The sequence below is a fragment of the Meriones unguiculatus genome, chromosome 11, assembly GCF_030254825.1.
Source record: "Meriones unguiculatus strain TT.TT164.6M chromosome 11, Bangor_MerUng_6.1, whole genome shotgun sequence".
NCBI classification, from domain to species: Eukaryota; Metazoa; Chordata; class Mammalia; order Rodentia; family Muridae; genus Meriones; species Meriones unguiculatus.
Window position 1 is genome coordinate 3,052,928 of NC_083359.1, and position 16,156 is coordinate 3,069,083.

The 16,156-nt window shown below is 53.7% G+C and overlaps 2 protein-coding genes across 5 annotated transcripts; one reads left to right on the plus strand and one right to left on the minus strand.

Moving 5' to 3' along the window:
* Positions 1-10,041: 10,041 nt before the first annotated feature.
* Rangrf (RAN guanine nucleotide release factor) lies at positions 10,042-11,384 on the plus strand. Its single transcript, XM_021642509.2, has 5 exons — positions 10,042-10,269; positions 10,359-10,475; positions 10,657-10,813; positions 10,903-10,988; positions 11,129-11,384. Exons 1-5 carry the CDS (start codon positions 10,193-10,195, stop codon positions 11,247-11,249), a joined length of 558 nt encoding a protein of 185 aa, XP_021498184.1. The 5' UTR covers positions 10,042-10,192; the 3' UTR covers positions 11,250-11,384.
* Positions 11,357-15,968, minus strand: Slc25a35 (solute carrier family 25 member 35). Of its 4 annotated transcripts, none has more exons than XM_060364995.1 (6): positions 15,808-15,968; positions 14,546-14,990; positions 13,001-13,066; positions 12,456-12,608; positions 12,033-12,167; positions 11,357-11,906 (listed from the first exon to the last, which is right to left on the minus strand). In XM_060364995.1, exons 2-6 carry the CDS (start codon positions 14,918-14,920, stop codon positions 11,733-11,735), a joined length of 903 nt encoding a protein of 300 aa, XP_060220978.1. In that variant the 5' UTR covers positions 14,921-14,990; positions 15,808-15,968; the 3' UTR covers positions 11,357-11,732. The 4 variants fall into 4 exon arrangements, with proteins under 4 accessions (XP_060220978.1, XP_021498183.1, XP_021498182.1 ...); XM_021642508.2 differs by lacking the exon at positions 15,808-15,968 and adding an exon at positions 15,400-15,686; XM_021642507.2 differs by lacking the exon at positions 15,808-15,968 and adding an exon at positions 15,394-15,686.
* Positions 15,969-16,156: the final 188 nt, after the last annotated feature.

The following is a 16,156-nucleotide window of genomic DNA, read 5'->3' on the forward strand; positions in this document are numbered from 1 at the left end:
GCTCCAGGAAAGGCCACGTGTATGGCCCACACCTTTCCGCCTCCACCATTTTGCAGCAAATGCTAGTTCTTTGGTCATAAATGTTTCAGCATATATCTTTTGTTTTTCTGAGACAGGGTTTCTGTCCTGGGCTCTTTGTAGACCAGGCTGGCCTCGCATTCACAGAGATCCACCTCCTCCTGCCTTTTGGAGTGCCGAGATTACAGTGTTGTGCCATCATGCCCAGGGGCTGGCATGTATCTGTAGAGGTCAAGGGCTTTTTAAAAACATAAGCCACTCAAAAGCCAGGTTATGGCGGAGGAAGAGGCAGGCAGTCCTCTGGGTTCGAGGCCAGCCTTACTGTATACTTGATGCAGAAATAAAGGATAGCTCATGCAGCCAGCTTGGCTGTGGTGCCAGCCTGCATTTTGAGACTTGGCGTTATTTCTGGTTTGCATCACCGTGCTTCACTTACTCAAATGTCCCTGCTTTGCTTTCCACCAAAGTATTTTGCATTCTCCTGGGTTGTGTCTGGCCACCCTGGATTTACCCATTACATCTTATCTTGGGTTTTGTCTTCAAAATTTGCCCCTCCACACATTCATGAGCCTGCACCCGATCATGCCCTCCCCCACATCTTGCTGTTGACTGCTAGACATCAAGATGAAGAAGCGCTCGCTCCCCAGCCGTCTCATTTCCCTCTGTCCAGCCTTCTCACCCAATGCCGTCAGCTTGACGCGGCATCTTTATCATATCCACCTCACAACTGAAGCCAAACTCAAGGCAATCCAGCTGCCTCTGCCTCCCAGAGTGCTGGATTACAGGTCTGTGCCACCATGCCCGACTCACACCGGAATCTTAAAACACCCTTTACAATAGCAGCAAAACCTCATAAGCAAGTCCTGTCCTATCTCCTTTGCAGATTTCTAGCCAAACCCTGTGCTGTCAGAACAGCACAGACACCTCAGCCCAAGTCACCATTGTAGTCCTACCTCGAACAATGCTGCTTTAGTCAAAGATCTGCCTCTCCAGCATGGGGCAAACCCCATGATCCCAGGAACTGTTTTGTTCTGTGTGTTCTACCAGTGCTTGACACCAACAAAGTGACCAGTAAGTCTGTGTTGAAACACATGAGTGACTATGAGAGCTGAAAACTGGCATCAATTTTAAATATCTTAATTTTATTTACAGTCGCAGGGGTGGGGTGGGGAGGCACAAATGCCACAGCATTCAAGTGAAGGTCAGAGGACAAGTTGCAGCGGTTGGCTTGGAGGCGAGAGCCTTTGCCCAGTAAGCAATCCAATCCCAGTTGGTTTGTTTCCCTCCCACGACGGTTTCTCTGTGTATTCCCGACTATCCTGGAACTCTGCCGACCAGACTGGCCTTGGACTCACAGAGATCCTCCTGCATCTTCCTCCAGAGCGCCAGGATTAAAGGTGTGTGCTGCCATCACCCAGCCCATATTTATTTTAAAGATTTGTGGGTATGTTTTTACCCGCATGTGTGTGTGTGCCCCACGAGTGCAGTGCCCTTGGAGGCCAGAAGGTGGCGGTGGACTCCCTACAGCTGGAGTTGCCGGGCTGTTCTAAGGCGCCACATGTGTGCTGGAAACTGAGCCCCAGGTCCTTTGGAGAGCAGTGAGTGCTTTTAACCACTGAGCCATCTCTCCAGCCCCTGGCATAGATCTTGGTTTTTTGAGACAAGGTTTCTCTGTGTAGGCCTGGCTGTCCTAGAACTCACTCTGTAGACGGCCTCAGACTCAAGAGATCTGTCTGCCTCCTGACTACTGGGATTAATTTTTTTTTCCCCCTTGGGAGCTGGAGAGATGGCTCAGTAGTTAAGAGCACTGGCTGCTTTTGCAGAGGATCTAGGTTCGATTCCCAGAAGTTCCCAGCACCCACATGGCAGCTCACAACTGTCTGTTACTCCAGTTCCAGGGGATATGACACCCTCACATGTCTGTACATGCCAACAGAACACCAATGTACATAAAATACAAACAAACCAAAAAGTGGTAATTAAAATAAACCATGCAGCTTTTTCATTTTAAAAACCAAAGATGTTTCCTTAGTAGACTGTTTTCAGAGGACTGGGCTTGTAGATAGGTTGGCTGCTCCTTCATGCAGCTCCAGGACTGGACTGGCTTGTCCAGTCACTCAGAGTTACAAAGTTCTTGTCATCAGGCCAATGAAGGACACTAGCTTGACATCATTAGTTTCTTTCTCTTTCCTTCTTCCTTCCCCACTCCCGCTTTCCCATTTGGCAGGAGTGTGTATCACAGAACATGACTTGCTTTCAGTCTGTGCCCAGGTGCCAGAAGGGGGCGCCCTTGCAGGGACGGCAGGCAGGCAGGCAGCAGGAGGCTTGATGTGACAGGACTGCTCTGCTCTCTACTGCGCTAGCCCTAGTCTATGCTTCCCTCCAAATTGCCACTGGCACCTCTCTCTCGTGTGTGCGTACACACACACACACACACACACACACACACACAGACCGTGGTACAACCAAGGGGCTGTGACCAGAGAAGGAGGTGGGTACTAGGCAGCAGTGAGTCCGTGGACAGCAAGCCTCCAGGAGCACAGCTAGGGTCTGTCTATTAAACAAGCAAGAACTCTGTGGTCTATCGCTGGACACTTGGGGACAGTAAAGAGCCAGGGGTGGAGACTAGGGGACTGCTGGATGGGCATTTCTCGGGCTTCAAGAAATTAGTCCAGGTAAGCTGGTCACTGCGATTGCCTTTGGCTCGGGGTCACACGGGCAGCGCCATCCACCTGGTCTGGCTTCACTGGGGCCTGCCCTCCACGTAACCACCATGAAGAACCTTGGCATCGAGGCACAGTGGAGGGAAGTGCGGTAAGCGGTGTCTTTCTTTTACTTTGAGAGCCCCCAACAGCACAGGCTTCTGGTGGCAAGAATACGCAACACTGTTGGTGTAAAGGGCAGAGGGGGCGTAGAAAGCAGTATTTGCAGAGCTTCAGGGGCTGGACAGGGTGTGCTAGGAGCTGAATGGATGAAAATGCATCTGTCTGGGATGTGGAGAGCACACCCAAAACAGACCACACAAAGACCTAGCAGAACATGTTAAGGAACCAGGACGATCCACGTTCTGTGGGAAAGCCCTTGAAGAGGTGGGGGAGGGGGGTGCAGCGGTGAACAGATTTGTGATTTGACGGTCTTGAGGTGGGAGCTCAGGTAACCTACACTGGCCTCAGACTCATGTGTGGCTGACAGCGACCTTGAACTCCCTCCTTCACTTTCTGAGGGCTAAAATTATAGAGGTGCACACCACAGCTGGCTTCCTGTGGTGCTCAGAGCCAAACCTAGGCAAACCGCTGTACTGAGCTCTATCCTCTGCCCCAGACTGGCGACCTAGAGATTAGAACAGCTGCAGAGACGGACAGATGGTGGAAGGTGGAGCGCTGTGTGGAAGCATACAGTGGCCACACAGTGTTGGTCTGGAACAGCAGCGGGACTTAAAGATGGAGAGAAATGAGAGGATTTGCGAAGAGGTGGAAGGTGAATCGACCGGAAAGCGGGCGTGGAAGGCTGAGAGGGGATAAGATGAAGAGGGGATAGGAAGGAGGTGGTGGAGAGGAAGCCCGGAGCCCTGGCCTGCCCCCTGGACCACTGGGTATGCAAACACTTCACCAAAGGCAGGAGGAGCGCATGGGGGGGGGGGCATCTTGGGCTTTGCTTTGGAATTACTGAGTTTGAGGAACATGCCGGTGGAGATATGTTAGCGGCGGTCAGAGGGGACGAAGGCCCTGGGATGTGGGAGGATGAGGAAGTTTATTTAGCAGGAGTGCACAGGTCTGAGAATTCAGCACTAAAATCAGAAGTCAGTAGAAACAATTGGTGTAACCGGTTAGGTGGCTTTCCGCTCAGAAGGCAAGAAGAGAGTGCTCTGTTCCCTGAGGAGTCCTAGCTCGGCTGACCCAATCTTTGCCTAGAGGCAAAATTCTCTCTTTTGCTTCTGCAGTGGGGTAGGCCGGCCCACCCTCTTCGCCTAAGACCTCACCTTCGGGGATTTACAAAGGTCTGGCCAAATACAGCAGGTGGGGAGCCTCGGCTGTAGCTTCCATAGACTGGCACCTGTGGGTTCTCCTAAGGAAAAGGGTTCTTAAGGAAAGGTCAGCTGCTGCCTCACTGGGCCAGAGAACAAAGATCATGGCCTGGGGTGTAGGCCGAGGAATCGCCTACCCACTCTGTCACTTGTGGGTCTCTCTCCCTCATGGAGGTCCGTGGGATTCTGAAGAGCTGTCCACTCTATACACGCACGCACGCACGCACGCTCGCTCGCCCTTTGTTGGACTCCAGCAGGTCACCAGGCTGGAATCTGATGCACACACCCTTTCATTCCTTAGCTTGTCCAAATCTTGTCCTCCCTCCACCTCTGGAACACGTGTTGAGACAGGTAGGACACTCGGGGGCTATGAGCCTGGTGAGAACTGGTTTGGGGGTACATTGCTTGCTTTGAGGTGGTGAGGATGTGAGCCGTTAGCCGGCTGTGGAATGGCTGTCCCTGATCCTTGGTCAAGCTTGTTCTGCCTTTACTTGTTCCACCTTGGCTGGGGGGGGGAGGCTGGTGGCAGGCCTTTGGGTCACCAAGACAAGGCCCACGATAAGTGAAATGTTTTCAGCCTCTTCCTGACAGCGTAACAGAGCAGAGGAAAATAATATTTTTTTGTGTATATGTGGGGGTTCACACTGTAGCCCCAGCTAGCTTGAAACTTACTACGTAGCCCAGGATGGCCAAACTGGAGTCAATCCTACTTCAGCCTCTGAAGCACTGGAACTACAGGCCCTAATTAACTACACCTGCACAAAAAACATGAACTATGATGTTTACCTAATGCTCAGCAGAAATGAAAATAAAATTATCTGGATGGGGCTCTGCCAGGAAAAGTTGGCCTCGCTTCCTTCCTTTTTGTCTGGCTTTGAAGGCAATGTAAACAGAATGGGAAAGAAAAGGTCTGTTCCACCTGCCTTCTTTCTCCTGATCCTTAGTACCAAGGGCTGAACAGGAGCCCTCTTCCACTAAGCCAGAATCCCACAGCTTTGCACTCACTGTGAAGCCAAGGATGAACTTGGACTTCCTAAAAGATGTGTTTTCACGGGGCTGGAGAGATGGCTCAGACACTAAGCGCTCTTGCAGAGGACCACGGCGTGATTTCCAGCACCCACACGGCAGCTCATGGCCAGCTGTAACTCCACCTCTAAGGGAAGTGATGTCCCCATCTGGCCTCCTCGAGCACCAGCACACAGACGGCAAGCACACAGATAGACACACCTGAGTACACATTAAAACACAGTTAAAATTAAAAAAGATTTCTTATCTTTCTTTCGTCCTTTTTTTGCTTCGTTTTTGTGGTGGTTTGATAACAATGGCCCCTGGGGGTCATACATTTGAATACCTGTGCCCTAGCTGGTGCCTGGGAAGGGTTAGGCGTGGTTTTGCCAGAGGAAGTATGTCCCTGAAGGAGGACTCTGAAGTCTCAAAAGACTCTAACTATTTCCACTTTCTTTCTTTCCTTCTTTGTTTTTCAAGACAGGGTTTCTCTGGACATCCCTGGCTGTCTTGGAACTCACTCTGTAGACCAGGCAGGTCTAGAACCCGGAGATCTGCCTGCCTCTGCCTCTCCAGTGCTGAAATCAAAGGTGTGCCCCACCACCACCCCTCAGGCTACTTCTATATTAGCTCTCCGTGGCCCCTGCTTTTGGCTTAAGGTGTCTCAGCTGTGGCCCCAGTCGCCTGCTGCCGACTACCTCTGCTCCACCATGATGGATTCTAACCCTCTGAAGCCATAAGCCGCAAACTCTTGTGTGAGTGTCCTTGCTCATCCGTCTTACCTCAGCCACAGCGAAGTCACTCACACATAGTGCTCTGTTGTGAGACAGTCTTGCTACAGGGCCGTGGCTGTCCTAGAACTCCCTGTGGAGACCACAAACTCACAGAGACCCAGCTGCCTCTGCCTCCTGAGTGCTAGAATTGGAAGACATGTGCAACCACACCTGGCTATTTGGTTCATTTTTCAGATCTGTGTCTGTGTGATTCATAGGTGAGCACAGGGGTCAGCGTCCAGAAGAGGGGTTGGCTCCTGGAACTGGAGTTACAGATGACACTGCTGCCCGAGACGGATACCAGGAACTAAACTGAGGTCCTCTACAAGACCACTGAGCCATCTCTCCAGCCATGGCCTTCAACTTCCTATCCTCCTTACTGTTTCCCAAGAGCCACCATGACTGGTTTATTCTGTGATGGTTCTATTTTCTCTGTAGTCCAAACTGGCCTTGAGCTGAAGATCCTCCTGCCTCAGCTTCCTGAGTGCTGGGATAAGTGAGCTCCCAAGCCTGATTAAGCTCTGGACTTTGTATTTAAGTTCTTTATTGTGCTTTAGAGGATGAGATGACTTTTTTTTTTTTTTTTTTTTTTTTTTAATTCTAGCACTCTCAGGAACCTGGGGGAAGGCCATCCTGGGCTAGCTAGCCCAAGTAAGATCTTGTCTCAAAAACCAAAGAAATAAGTAAATGGAAAATATATATTTGAGGGCAGGAGAGATCGCTGAGCACTGGCCGGTGGCAGTGGCGTACGCCTTTAATTCCAGCCCTTGGGAGGCAGAGACAGGCACATCTCTAGGAGTTCAAGACCTGCAAGGTTACAGCACTAGTTCCAAAACAGCCAAGGCTACACAGAGAAACCCTGTCTCAAAAAACAAGAAAACAAAAAGAAAGTGCTGGGGAGATGGCTCGATGGTTAAGAGCACTGCCTGTTCTTCCAGAGGATTGAGTTAACTCCCAGCAGCCACATGATGACTCACAGTCATCTATATTGGGATTTAATGCCCTCTTCTGTCATGCAGGTATACATGCAGAGAGAGCACTCATATACATAAAATAAAGAAATAAATCTTTTTTTAAAATCAACAAGAAAATAAAGGAAGAGTACTGACTGCTCCACCAGAAGCTTAATCCCCAGCACGGACATGCTCCGGCTCCCAGGGGATCTGTCACTTCTTCCGGCCTCCAAGGACACCTGCACATACCTGGCTGGCCAACACACACACACACACACACACACACACACACACACACACACGCACGGTGCCCTTACATACAGCGATAGCTTGGTCTACATGTTAAGTTCCAGGCCAGCTAAGACTACATAGTGAAAAACAAACCAACTAATTTCCCTTCTGTTTTTATACATTTTATTTTATAGTTTCAAACATTTTTTTCTGAGTATGTATTCATGAATTTCACCAAAACTTCAGAGAGACCCATGGTGGGACTGAAGGCTTAAAACTGCTGCGGACAAGAAATATGTTGCCCTAACTCTGCCACAGAGAGACAGCAGCGCTGGCTGCCGCATCACTGGGGTGAGGGGGGAGGGCTAGCACTGGCTGCCGCATCACTGGGGTGGGGGTGGATGGCACTGGCTGCCGCATCACTGGGGGGAGGGGTGGCAAAGCCTTTTCTTTTTTCTTTAGATTTATTTAGGAGCCTGCACCTGTGAGGACCACATTTCTGTTATCTGTTGCCTGTGTGCGTGAGACGAGGGTACCGGTACCCCTGGGACTGGAGTTCCAGAGGCTGTGAGCCTGTGTGGGTGCTGGGAACAGAACCCAGGTCCTCTACAAGGTCAAGTGCTCTTAACTGCTGACCCGGTTCTCTGGCCTCTCAAAGCCTATCTTTTGGTTCTTTCAAAGGGAAGGGGCCATCCCAGAACACAGAGCCACCTGTCTCACCAACAGAGTGCAGACACTCGTACCATGAGAAGAGCAGCTGTGAGTCACCTGAGATCGGTCCCATCCTAGCTCCAGCTGTGCCAAGGGTTTCACTGGACTCTGGCTGGAGCCTGGGAAAATGCAAGCAGAGCTTGCCAGATAGGTACTTTCAGATCAAATGGCAACAGACTGACCCAGATAGCTCCAGTTTCTTCAGGAGTTTGAGTGTGAACACCCTGGGGTGTCAGCTTTGAAAAGACCAAAAGAGATGGCAGATAACGAGGGAGGGATGGCTAGCCAACAGGGGACACAGTGATCCACCAAGACAAGGTGGCCAGGGGAGATCTGGCCCTAGGCTTTGGCACATCTCTGTCCTTCATGTCCTATGGGAAGATAGGATGCCTAAGGAAAGGCAGAGGTCTCCAGCTACCTGTAGCTGTCAGCAGACATGAGGCATGCCAGGAACCCCAAAGGGGAAAGCTGAAGAAACTTCCTCCTCCTTTGTCAGGTTCATGGCTAGGTCTCCATTCCTGGTACTGTTGTTGCTCCCAGTGGGAGGAGGGACAGAAAGGTCCACACAGAGAGACCTCTGTGGCCAGGTTTCTTTTGTTGCGTAGGGGCCTACAGCACCCCTTCTCTTACAGAGTAAACCTACTTACCGTACCCAGAAACTACATCCCAATTCTTCCTTTCTCTGTGTAGCCTTGGCTGTCCTGGACCTTGCTTTGTAGACCAAAGCTGGCTGGCCTTGAATTCACAGAGATCTTGCCTGCTGGGATTACAGGTATAATTAGGCTGCATTTATGTTTGTGAGGATGTTACACCCTGAAGTTACAGGCAAGTGTGGACTGCCACGTGGGTGCTGGGAATTGAACCTGGGTCCTTTGGAAAAGCAGTCTCTTAACACCGAGCCACCTCGGCAGCTCTTGTGATGAAGGGTCTCACTGTATAACTGGAACAGGCTGGTCTCCAAGTACAGAGATATTACTACTTCCGCCTCGTCAGGGCTGGCCTTGAAGGCACGCGCCACCACACCTGGACACATTTCACTCCTAACCGTGCTTTAGAGATGAGGAAAAGCTCGGAGAAAAGCCGGGTGCCGATGGTAAGAAATAAGGAATCCAAACTGGGTGTGCTGGCACGTGCTCAGGGCAATTCAGGAGGCTAAGATGGGAAGATTACAGTTACAGAGAGAGAGGAGAGAGGGAAGAAGAGAGAGGCAGAGAGGGAGAGCGAGAGAAGTGAATCTAGCGGTAGAGGACGCTGGGCAATTCCCAGTATGGCAAATAAACAAGCTCTTCCATACTTGGCCATCTTCACAGCTCCCCGACACCCACCTACTGGCCGTCCCCCACGATCGTTTGCATTTCCTAGAGTACACACTCCAAGTTACCACACCTATGTCCTGGCTGGAATGCCTCGTGGATGCCCTCAGGAGCTCTGTATATCAAGCTGTAGTCTTAAAACAAGCTCCACGGACACCTCGGTAACGTGTGCCTTTGTATGGCCAGGCCCACGGAGGAAATGGAACTCAACCACCCACATCAAGAGAGGCCAGCCTTGGCTCCATTTCAGTAAACTGAGGGCTCATCTGGCCAGGGTGAGAACCCCTTCGCCTAATTCTCAGCGGGGAAGTAGGTCCCATGAGGTCACGGGTGGCCTCGTGGCTCCAGGCATTGGCACTAGCAGATTTATTCAGTAGTGCAACAAACCACCACCAGGACTATTATGTTCTTACATTACGCCAGGTGCTGGGGATCGAGGATGAACGGGCAAACTAACTGAAAGGCTAAAGTTGAACAAATACTTAAACAACACTAAAAATCTGTAAGGGAAAAACAAACAGTTTAATCCGTGCTTTGGTCCAGGTGTACCGGGAGGGAGCTTCCCCTTGTTCCTCCCCCCGCCCCCAGAGGAAGATCTGAAAGGGATTAGAACCGTAATCCTCAGGTTAGGTGTCAAGGCTTGAGGTAGGAAGCCTAACCCAGACGCACACCTGGGCCGGTTGTTTTCCTAATTCCCAGCATGAGACCCACAAATTAGTGCTCTGGCTGTCAGCCCGGTGGGGTCCAGGGGCCCCAGAATAGCCTCAAAGGATTCTCCCCTTCCTCAGGAGACCCCCATCTAGACGAGGACGGTCTCAAGAGACCTTCTTCGAAGGCACGACTCCTTTAAAACGAAGGAGGAAGTGGGCAAGAGCGATTAACCCATCGCGAGCGTCACAAATCTTAGGGTTGAACTGCAAACCTTTCCCCGGCCGGCTCCCTCCTAACAGCGGGCTTTAGGGAACAGCCCCCCCAAGGCGCGGGCGCCGATTGGCCAGCGTGCCGCGGGGCGTGGCCAGATCTTAAAGGTCCCAGAGCTGCGTGAGTTTACTAGGCCCGGAGGAGGTGGCGGCCGCTCCGGGGACCCCAGGGCAAGAGATGGCTCGGAGACCCATGTAGGTGTCTTGAAAACCCTGCTAATGTCCAGGCTCAAGTCCTAGATCTATGGAGCCCACCAGAAACTGTCCACTGTTCGGAGGCGCCTTCTCCGCCATCCTCCCCCCTGGGGCCATTGATGTGAGGTGAGAAGGCCCAGGCGCCCCGGAGGCCGCTCGGGTGGGGTTGCGGGAAGAAGCCAGAGACAACTAGAGTTGCCCCCGTCCCTCTCCAGCGACCTCCGACCGGTCCCGGATAACCAAGAAGTTTTCTGCCATCCCGTGACCGACCAGAGTGTGATCGTGGAACTTCTGGAGCTGCAGGCCCACGTGCGGGGCGAAGCGGCCGCGCGGTGAGACAGCGAGCCAACGGGAGGCCGGGAGCCGAGGAAGTGGGCGGGGCCTGCGGCTGGACGGTTATTCGGGACGGAAACTCCAAGGGCAAAAGCAGACTGGCCGGGGGAGAGCCAGGCTCGAGGGTGGGCATGGGTTGTTCAGCGATGCCCCTCCCTAGCCCTGTACCCCCAACTCCAGGTACCATTTTGAGGACGTTGGCGGGGTTCAGGGGGCCAGGGCCTTGCACGTGCTATCTGTGGGGCCTCTCTGTTTGGAGACTTTATCCCTGAGGGGGTGCTGTCAAGATGCCTGGTTCCTTTCTGGCAAGCAGCAGGTAGCTAAAGAAAACCAGCAGGTGAGGGCCGTGGGGAGGGAGGCCCTGGGTGGGGGAAGGCCAGCTCCTGGTACGCACACTAGTAAGCACACCGGTTCTGACCCCTTCAGGTGGCAAAGGATGTCACGCTGCATCAGGCCTTGCTTCGGCTGCCCCAGTACCAGACTGACCTCTTGCTAACCTTCAATCAGCCCCCGTAAGGACAAGGGAAGGGCTGGACGCTCGCCACTGGGTCTCCGTTGGGGGTCGGGGACTCCTGGTCTTCTGGGGACTTGGGATGTGTAATCCTGCAGACTTCGGACCATTTTCTCTCTCCCTCTCTTCCCCTTCCCTAAGGACTAACAGCAGGTCCCTTGGCCCCGAAAATCTGTCATGTCCACCTTGGAGCCTGGGTAACTTTGAACAGCTGGTGACTAGCTTGACTCTTCATGATCCCAACATCTTTGGCCCCCAGTAAAGATGGTTGAAACACAGCATCCTGCTGCTGAAGACTCAGGGACCTAGTTCTGAGAGGCGGAGTTTCTTTCTGCTGCTTCCCTGGATGTAAACATAAGACACCTCCTCTGCAGAAATAAACTTGCTTTATAGACAACATGATCTCTGTGGCTTTGAATCTCAGCAGACACCTGGGTCTCCCCAGTCCCCTGTGGTCCGGGAAGGGGAGTTTAAAGCTGTACACAGGAACAGAAGGGACCCAAGATTGACAGTAGAAATATACTTTGGAGTGACTGAACCCTGAGACGGGCGAAGTACGGAGGGGGACTTGGAAGTGAATGCTGCTCAGGATGACTGCTGACCCTGAAAGAACAGAGAAGAGGTGGGCGTGGCCGTGCCCCGAAGGTGCTAGAAAGCCAGCCGGTCACCAGTCACCGAGGTGGTGAGTAGTAGGGGCAGAGGTGCCCAGAGAGAGACCTGAGTGCAGGAGAGCGACGGCTAACGGCTACTTAGCATATGTGTTGTAAAGGAAACGCAGCTGGTCCCAGAAGAACAGGGACAGGATAGTGTGCGGGCCGAGGCGAAAGTAGGAGGCACCTATACCCTTGTACATGCCAAAAAAGCCCTCTGTCCGAGCTGTCTGCAGCAGAGCGTCGAAGATCCCCCGGTACATGAGGCCCTGGAGCATGTCAGGGAGGGAGGGAGAGCACAGGACGAGCATGTCAGAGCTGGCCGGAGCAGACGCCTTCGCAGATCCTCACATCTGCCTCTTCACCCCTGGCCGGAACCCTAGGAACCCCCTTACCTTGCCTTGAGTGTCAGTGGGTTGGTTATAAAGCCTTGTGCTGGCCACATCAAAGGGGGTCATGGCCAGGACTATTGCGACACCGCTCACCATGGCGGCCGCCAGAGCCACCTTCCAGCTCTGGGGAGGGAAGATCTGTGAGAAAGAAAGAGAATGGATCAACCACAGTCACTCAGGCTCAAAGCAGAGAGGCCTGCCCTGGGAACACAACTGGCAATTCCGGGGCTTCCGGACCACCAGAGGTAACAGGGATGACTCCAGAGGAGTGTCCAGAGGGCGCAGTACCCTTTGGAGTCAGTGGTCCCCAAGCCCTCCTGCCACTCCCTTACTTTAAACCTCAGCACCGTCCCTTTCAGGGCCCACCTCCCTTTCCCCACCCTTGTTCCCATTTCAGGGATGGTCCCACACCTTCCCCGGCAGTACCTCCCACTGGCTCATGAGGTTCTTGGTGGATGAGAAGGTGCACAGCTGGGTGGAGGAGCCGATGACAACTCTGGGCAGGCCACCCAAGGCCCCACGCCACAACCCCACTAGACCATGTTTCTGGCCAATCTCGGTTAGTGCCTGAAACATGCCCTGGGGGAGGGGAGAGCATGCGGTTGGGGTTCAGTCACCCATGCTTCAGAGATGGCCTCCTGCTAACACTGTCAGGGACCATGCACCTGTTGTCCAGACAGCAAGTTCAGTGTCGGCTTAGAGCCAGAGTTGGACCACCACAAGTGACTCCTGACACCAGAGCTCAGGCCGGAGCTGTGGCTCGAGGACATCAGCAGGTGAAGAGACTCAGGCAGGAGAAACAGGTGTAGGAGATTTGAGGAGCAAGGACACTTGAGGGTCAGGTGGGCGTGGGGTTTGACCGGTGAAACTTGATGGGGTTGGGCAAAGCAGTGGCTAGAGCTGGAGCTGCCAGGTACAGCCAGAAAGTTGGGAGAAAATGGGGGAGATGGTTGGGTTTGGGGAACCCTCACCTGATGTTTATACTGGTGCCCTACAGCAATTTCAGAAGTTGCCTGTGCCTGCAGGTGTGTCTTCACCTGGGGACAAGAGAGTGTCACAGCTTGAGCCCCAGTGACCATCCTCCTACCATGAAGACCCAAACCCCTAAACCCCTCAAATTTCCTCTAGGGTATTAAGCAACAAATATATCCCTTTAATCTGGCAATTACTGTTGTTCCCACATAACAAATTAGTCATGAGACTCTGTGTCCCTTGGCTGTATCCCAGGGGACACACCTCCCAGCACTGCAGACACCCTGCCCCCTCACATCCTACTTCCCTTGGGTTGGGGGTGGGGAGTAGAGGTTGAAGAATCTCAGTGTTTCCTAAGACTCCATGTTTCGAAAGACCTGGATGCAGGCTGGCCTCTTCTGCCAGCTCCCATTCTGGATCTGATCTCCAGAGCAAGCTGCACCAGTCTCCCTGTCAGACTACCCAAAACGTGTCCTTTGGCTCCCCGGACCCAATGTGGGTGTCAACTCAGCTGATGTTTGAAGATGCCTTTGTCCTCAAATCTCATACACTAGGGGAGAGAGCACCTTGGCTCTCCTGTAGATCATCTCACTCAGCTGCTCGAAGCCTGGCCCAGTCCCCACAACAAACAGCTGTGTGACCTTGGGCAGGGCACCTACCACCTCTGGGTCTCAGGCTCCCAACCTTCACCTATATCTGATAACTCGGAGGACTTAACCGAGAGATGGCAATTCTGTGCTGCCCAGGACTCTGCTGATCCTATATTCAGGTTACCCATCCTGCTGTACAGAGTTAATAATAAGACAATAAAAGTTAGGCGCTCACTGGGCATGGTGACACATGTGTGTAACCAAAGCACTCCCTGGCAGAGGCAAGGGGGAGCAAGAGTTTGAAGCCATCTTGGGTTCATAGTGAGTTTCAGATTAGCCTGGGCTATACAGTCAGACCCTGCATCCAAAAAGAAAGAATGGAAGGAAGGAAGCTGAAGAAAGTCAAGTGCTTACCCCTGCCAGGACCTACTAATACTTCATATGTACATCTTATTTGTCTCCTTCAATCCTCAAACAGTCACACAAAGGCCTATAATTGTTCCTGTTTTATAGATGTGGCAACAATTCCTAATTTTCAAAGCCAGGATTTGAGTTTCAGAAAGTCTGATTCCAAAGCTCTGGGGTAGGCAGACACCGTCCACACCTGTTAGCTAAAGCGCTGAGAAGGCTGAGGCTGGGCTGTGGTTTGAAGCCAGGTTGTGCCACAGAGGATGTTTTGACACTACAGCGCAGGGGGAGCCTGCCTCAACAAACAAACGACACCCCTACTCAAAGTCTCCAGACACAGTCGGTGACCCCCATCAACACACCAAATCAGTTGGATGGGTGTGTATGAGGCAGATGAAAAGGCCTTGACGCTTGCCAGAAACTTTCCTGAGCCCTTTCCTGCTTACAGGGGGCAGCACCCTGGCACCAATGCCCTTGTGAAGGCCGGGCTCCCACCCTACACAAAGGGACTTTCCTGAAGGCCCCGGACAAGACCCCACTTCTTACCATGTAGATGGGGCTTCCCAAATAGGCTCCCATGACCCCAGCCATGGCCCCGGCTGCGGCGCTGCGGTAGGGACTGTGGACGCCATCAGTGGTACACAGGTAGCCCCTAGACTCCACCAGCCCGTAGGTGCCCAGTCGGATGCCATTCATCAGGAACTGGTACAGGAGTGCAGGGGCCAGGCCCTTCTGCAGGGCAGCCAGGCCATCCACCTTGCCAATGGTGAAGAAGGCGTGGAAGACATTTCGGTAGTGACGCTGGTAGGAGCCTGGGGCCTGCAGTTCACCCTGCAATTGCATTCTGGTCTTCACAACCTCAAGGGGATTGGTGAACACACAGGCCCCGCAGGCTGCCAGGCCACTCATCAAGAAGTCCATGGTAGGGCAGCAACAGCCTCAGAGAGCAGGGATGGATCTCAGGGCAACACCCTCCTTCTTGAAGCCCACGCTGCAACAGGCAGAAATTCAGAGAGCTAATGTGCCAAGGTCAAATGCCAAGAAGTGAAGCTAAAGTTAGAGGGGATCTGGGGGTCAGATGGTGGCAGAGAGGTAAGGAGTTGTGCGGTAGTGTGGTGAGAAGGCCCTGCTGACCGAGGGATCTAAGTCAGAAGGAGCAGAAGCTGGAGGCTGGCAGGTGGGGATGCCCGCGATGACAGGCTAGGGGGACCAGGGAGTAGGAAGACGCGGAGCTGGGAAATGGTAGGTGGAGAAGCAAGAAAAAGAAGAGCAACAGGAGGAAAAGAATCAGAGGGGAGACCGGGAGGCAGCTCGGCGACGGCAAGGGGAGGGACGAGAAGGAAGTTAGGGTTCCGGCTAAGAACGAGCGTGGCAAGCTGCGGGAGCTGGAGCACCTTTACCCGAGGTAGGCAGCCGAGGCCGGGCCGCCACGCTCGGGTCCCTGGAACGCAGCGCCAATGGGGGACTCCGCCGGAGCCGCAGCAGGGCGCCCCAGCCAACCAGCGCGGAGCCGGCTCGGCGGCCAATGGGAGGCGCTCCCCGGGGCCCGGCCCCCGGCCTGGGCTGCAGCGGGCGGCGTTAACTCTGCTCGCCCCGGCGGCAGGGCCTGGAAGCCGCTCGGCTTGGGGGCCCGGGGCGCCCAGCTTTATCGCCGCCCGGGAGCCGGGGTGCACCGGATGCAGGGCGCGGAGGGGCGGACCGCTCCCCCCGCGGTCGGCCCGGGTCATCTCTGCCTGGGGCGGGCCGCAGCCACGCCCAGCGCGGTGGAGATGCCAGGACCGCCCAGAAACCGCGGGCGCGGGACACACCTGCTGGAAGGCGCCGGTCCCCTGAGGCCCAACAAAGTGTTGGTCTAGCACCGGGCTGTGGCGGCTGCGGGCCCCGAGGGCGGGGGTCCTGAAGGCCAGCCAGGGAGCGAAGCTTGATCTTATTACGCTCCCGATCCTCACAATGGCCTAGGGAGGCCGGGCAGGCCGGGGCAAGGATCTCCATCTCCTCTCGGGCGAGGCTTAGGTTACGGAGAGCAAACTGGTTTGAAGGAACCCCTGGGAAAGGAAACCGGAAGAGCGGAGAGAGAAATCGTGAAGGAAGAAGGCAGGGACTTTGCTTAGCGCCGACTTGCCATTTGCAGCCTCCTTCCTACCATCTGATGGCCAT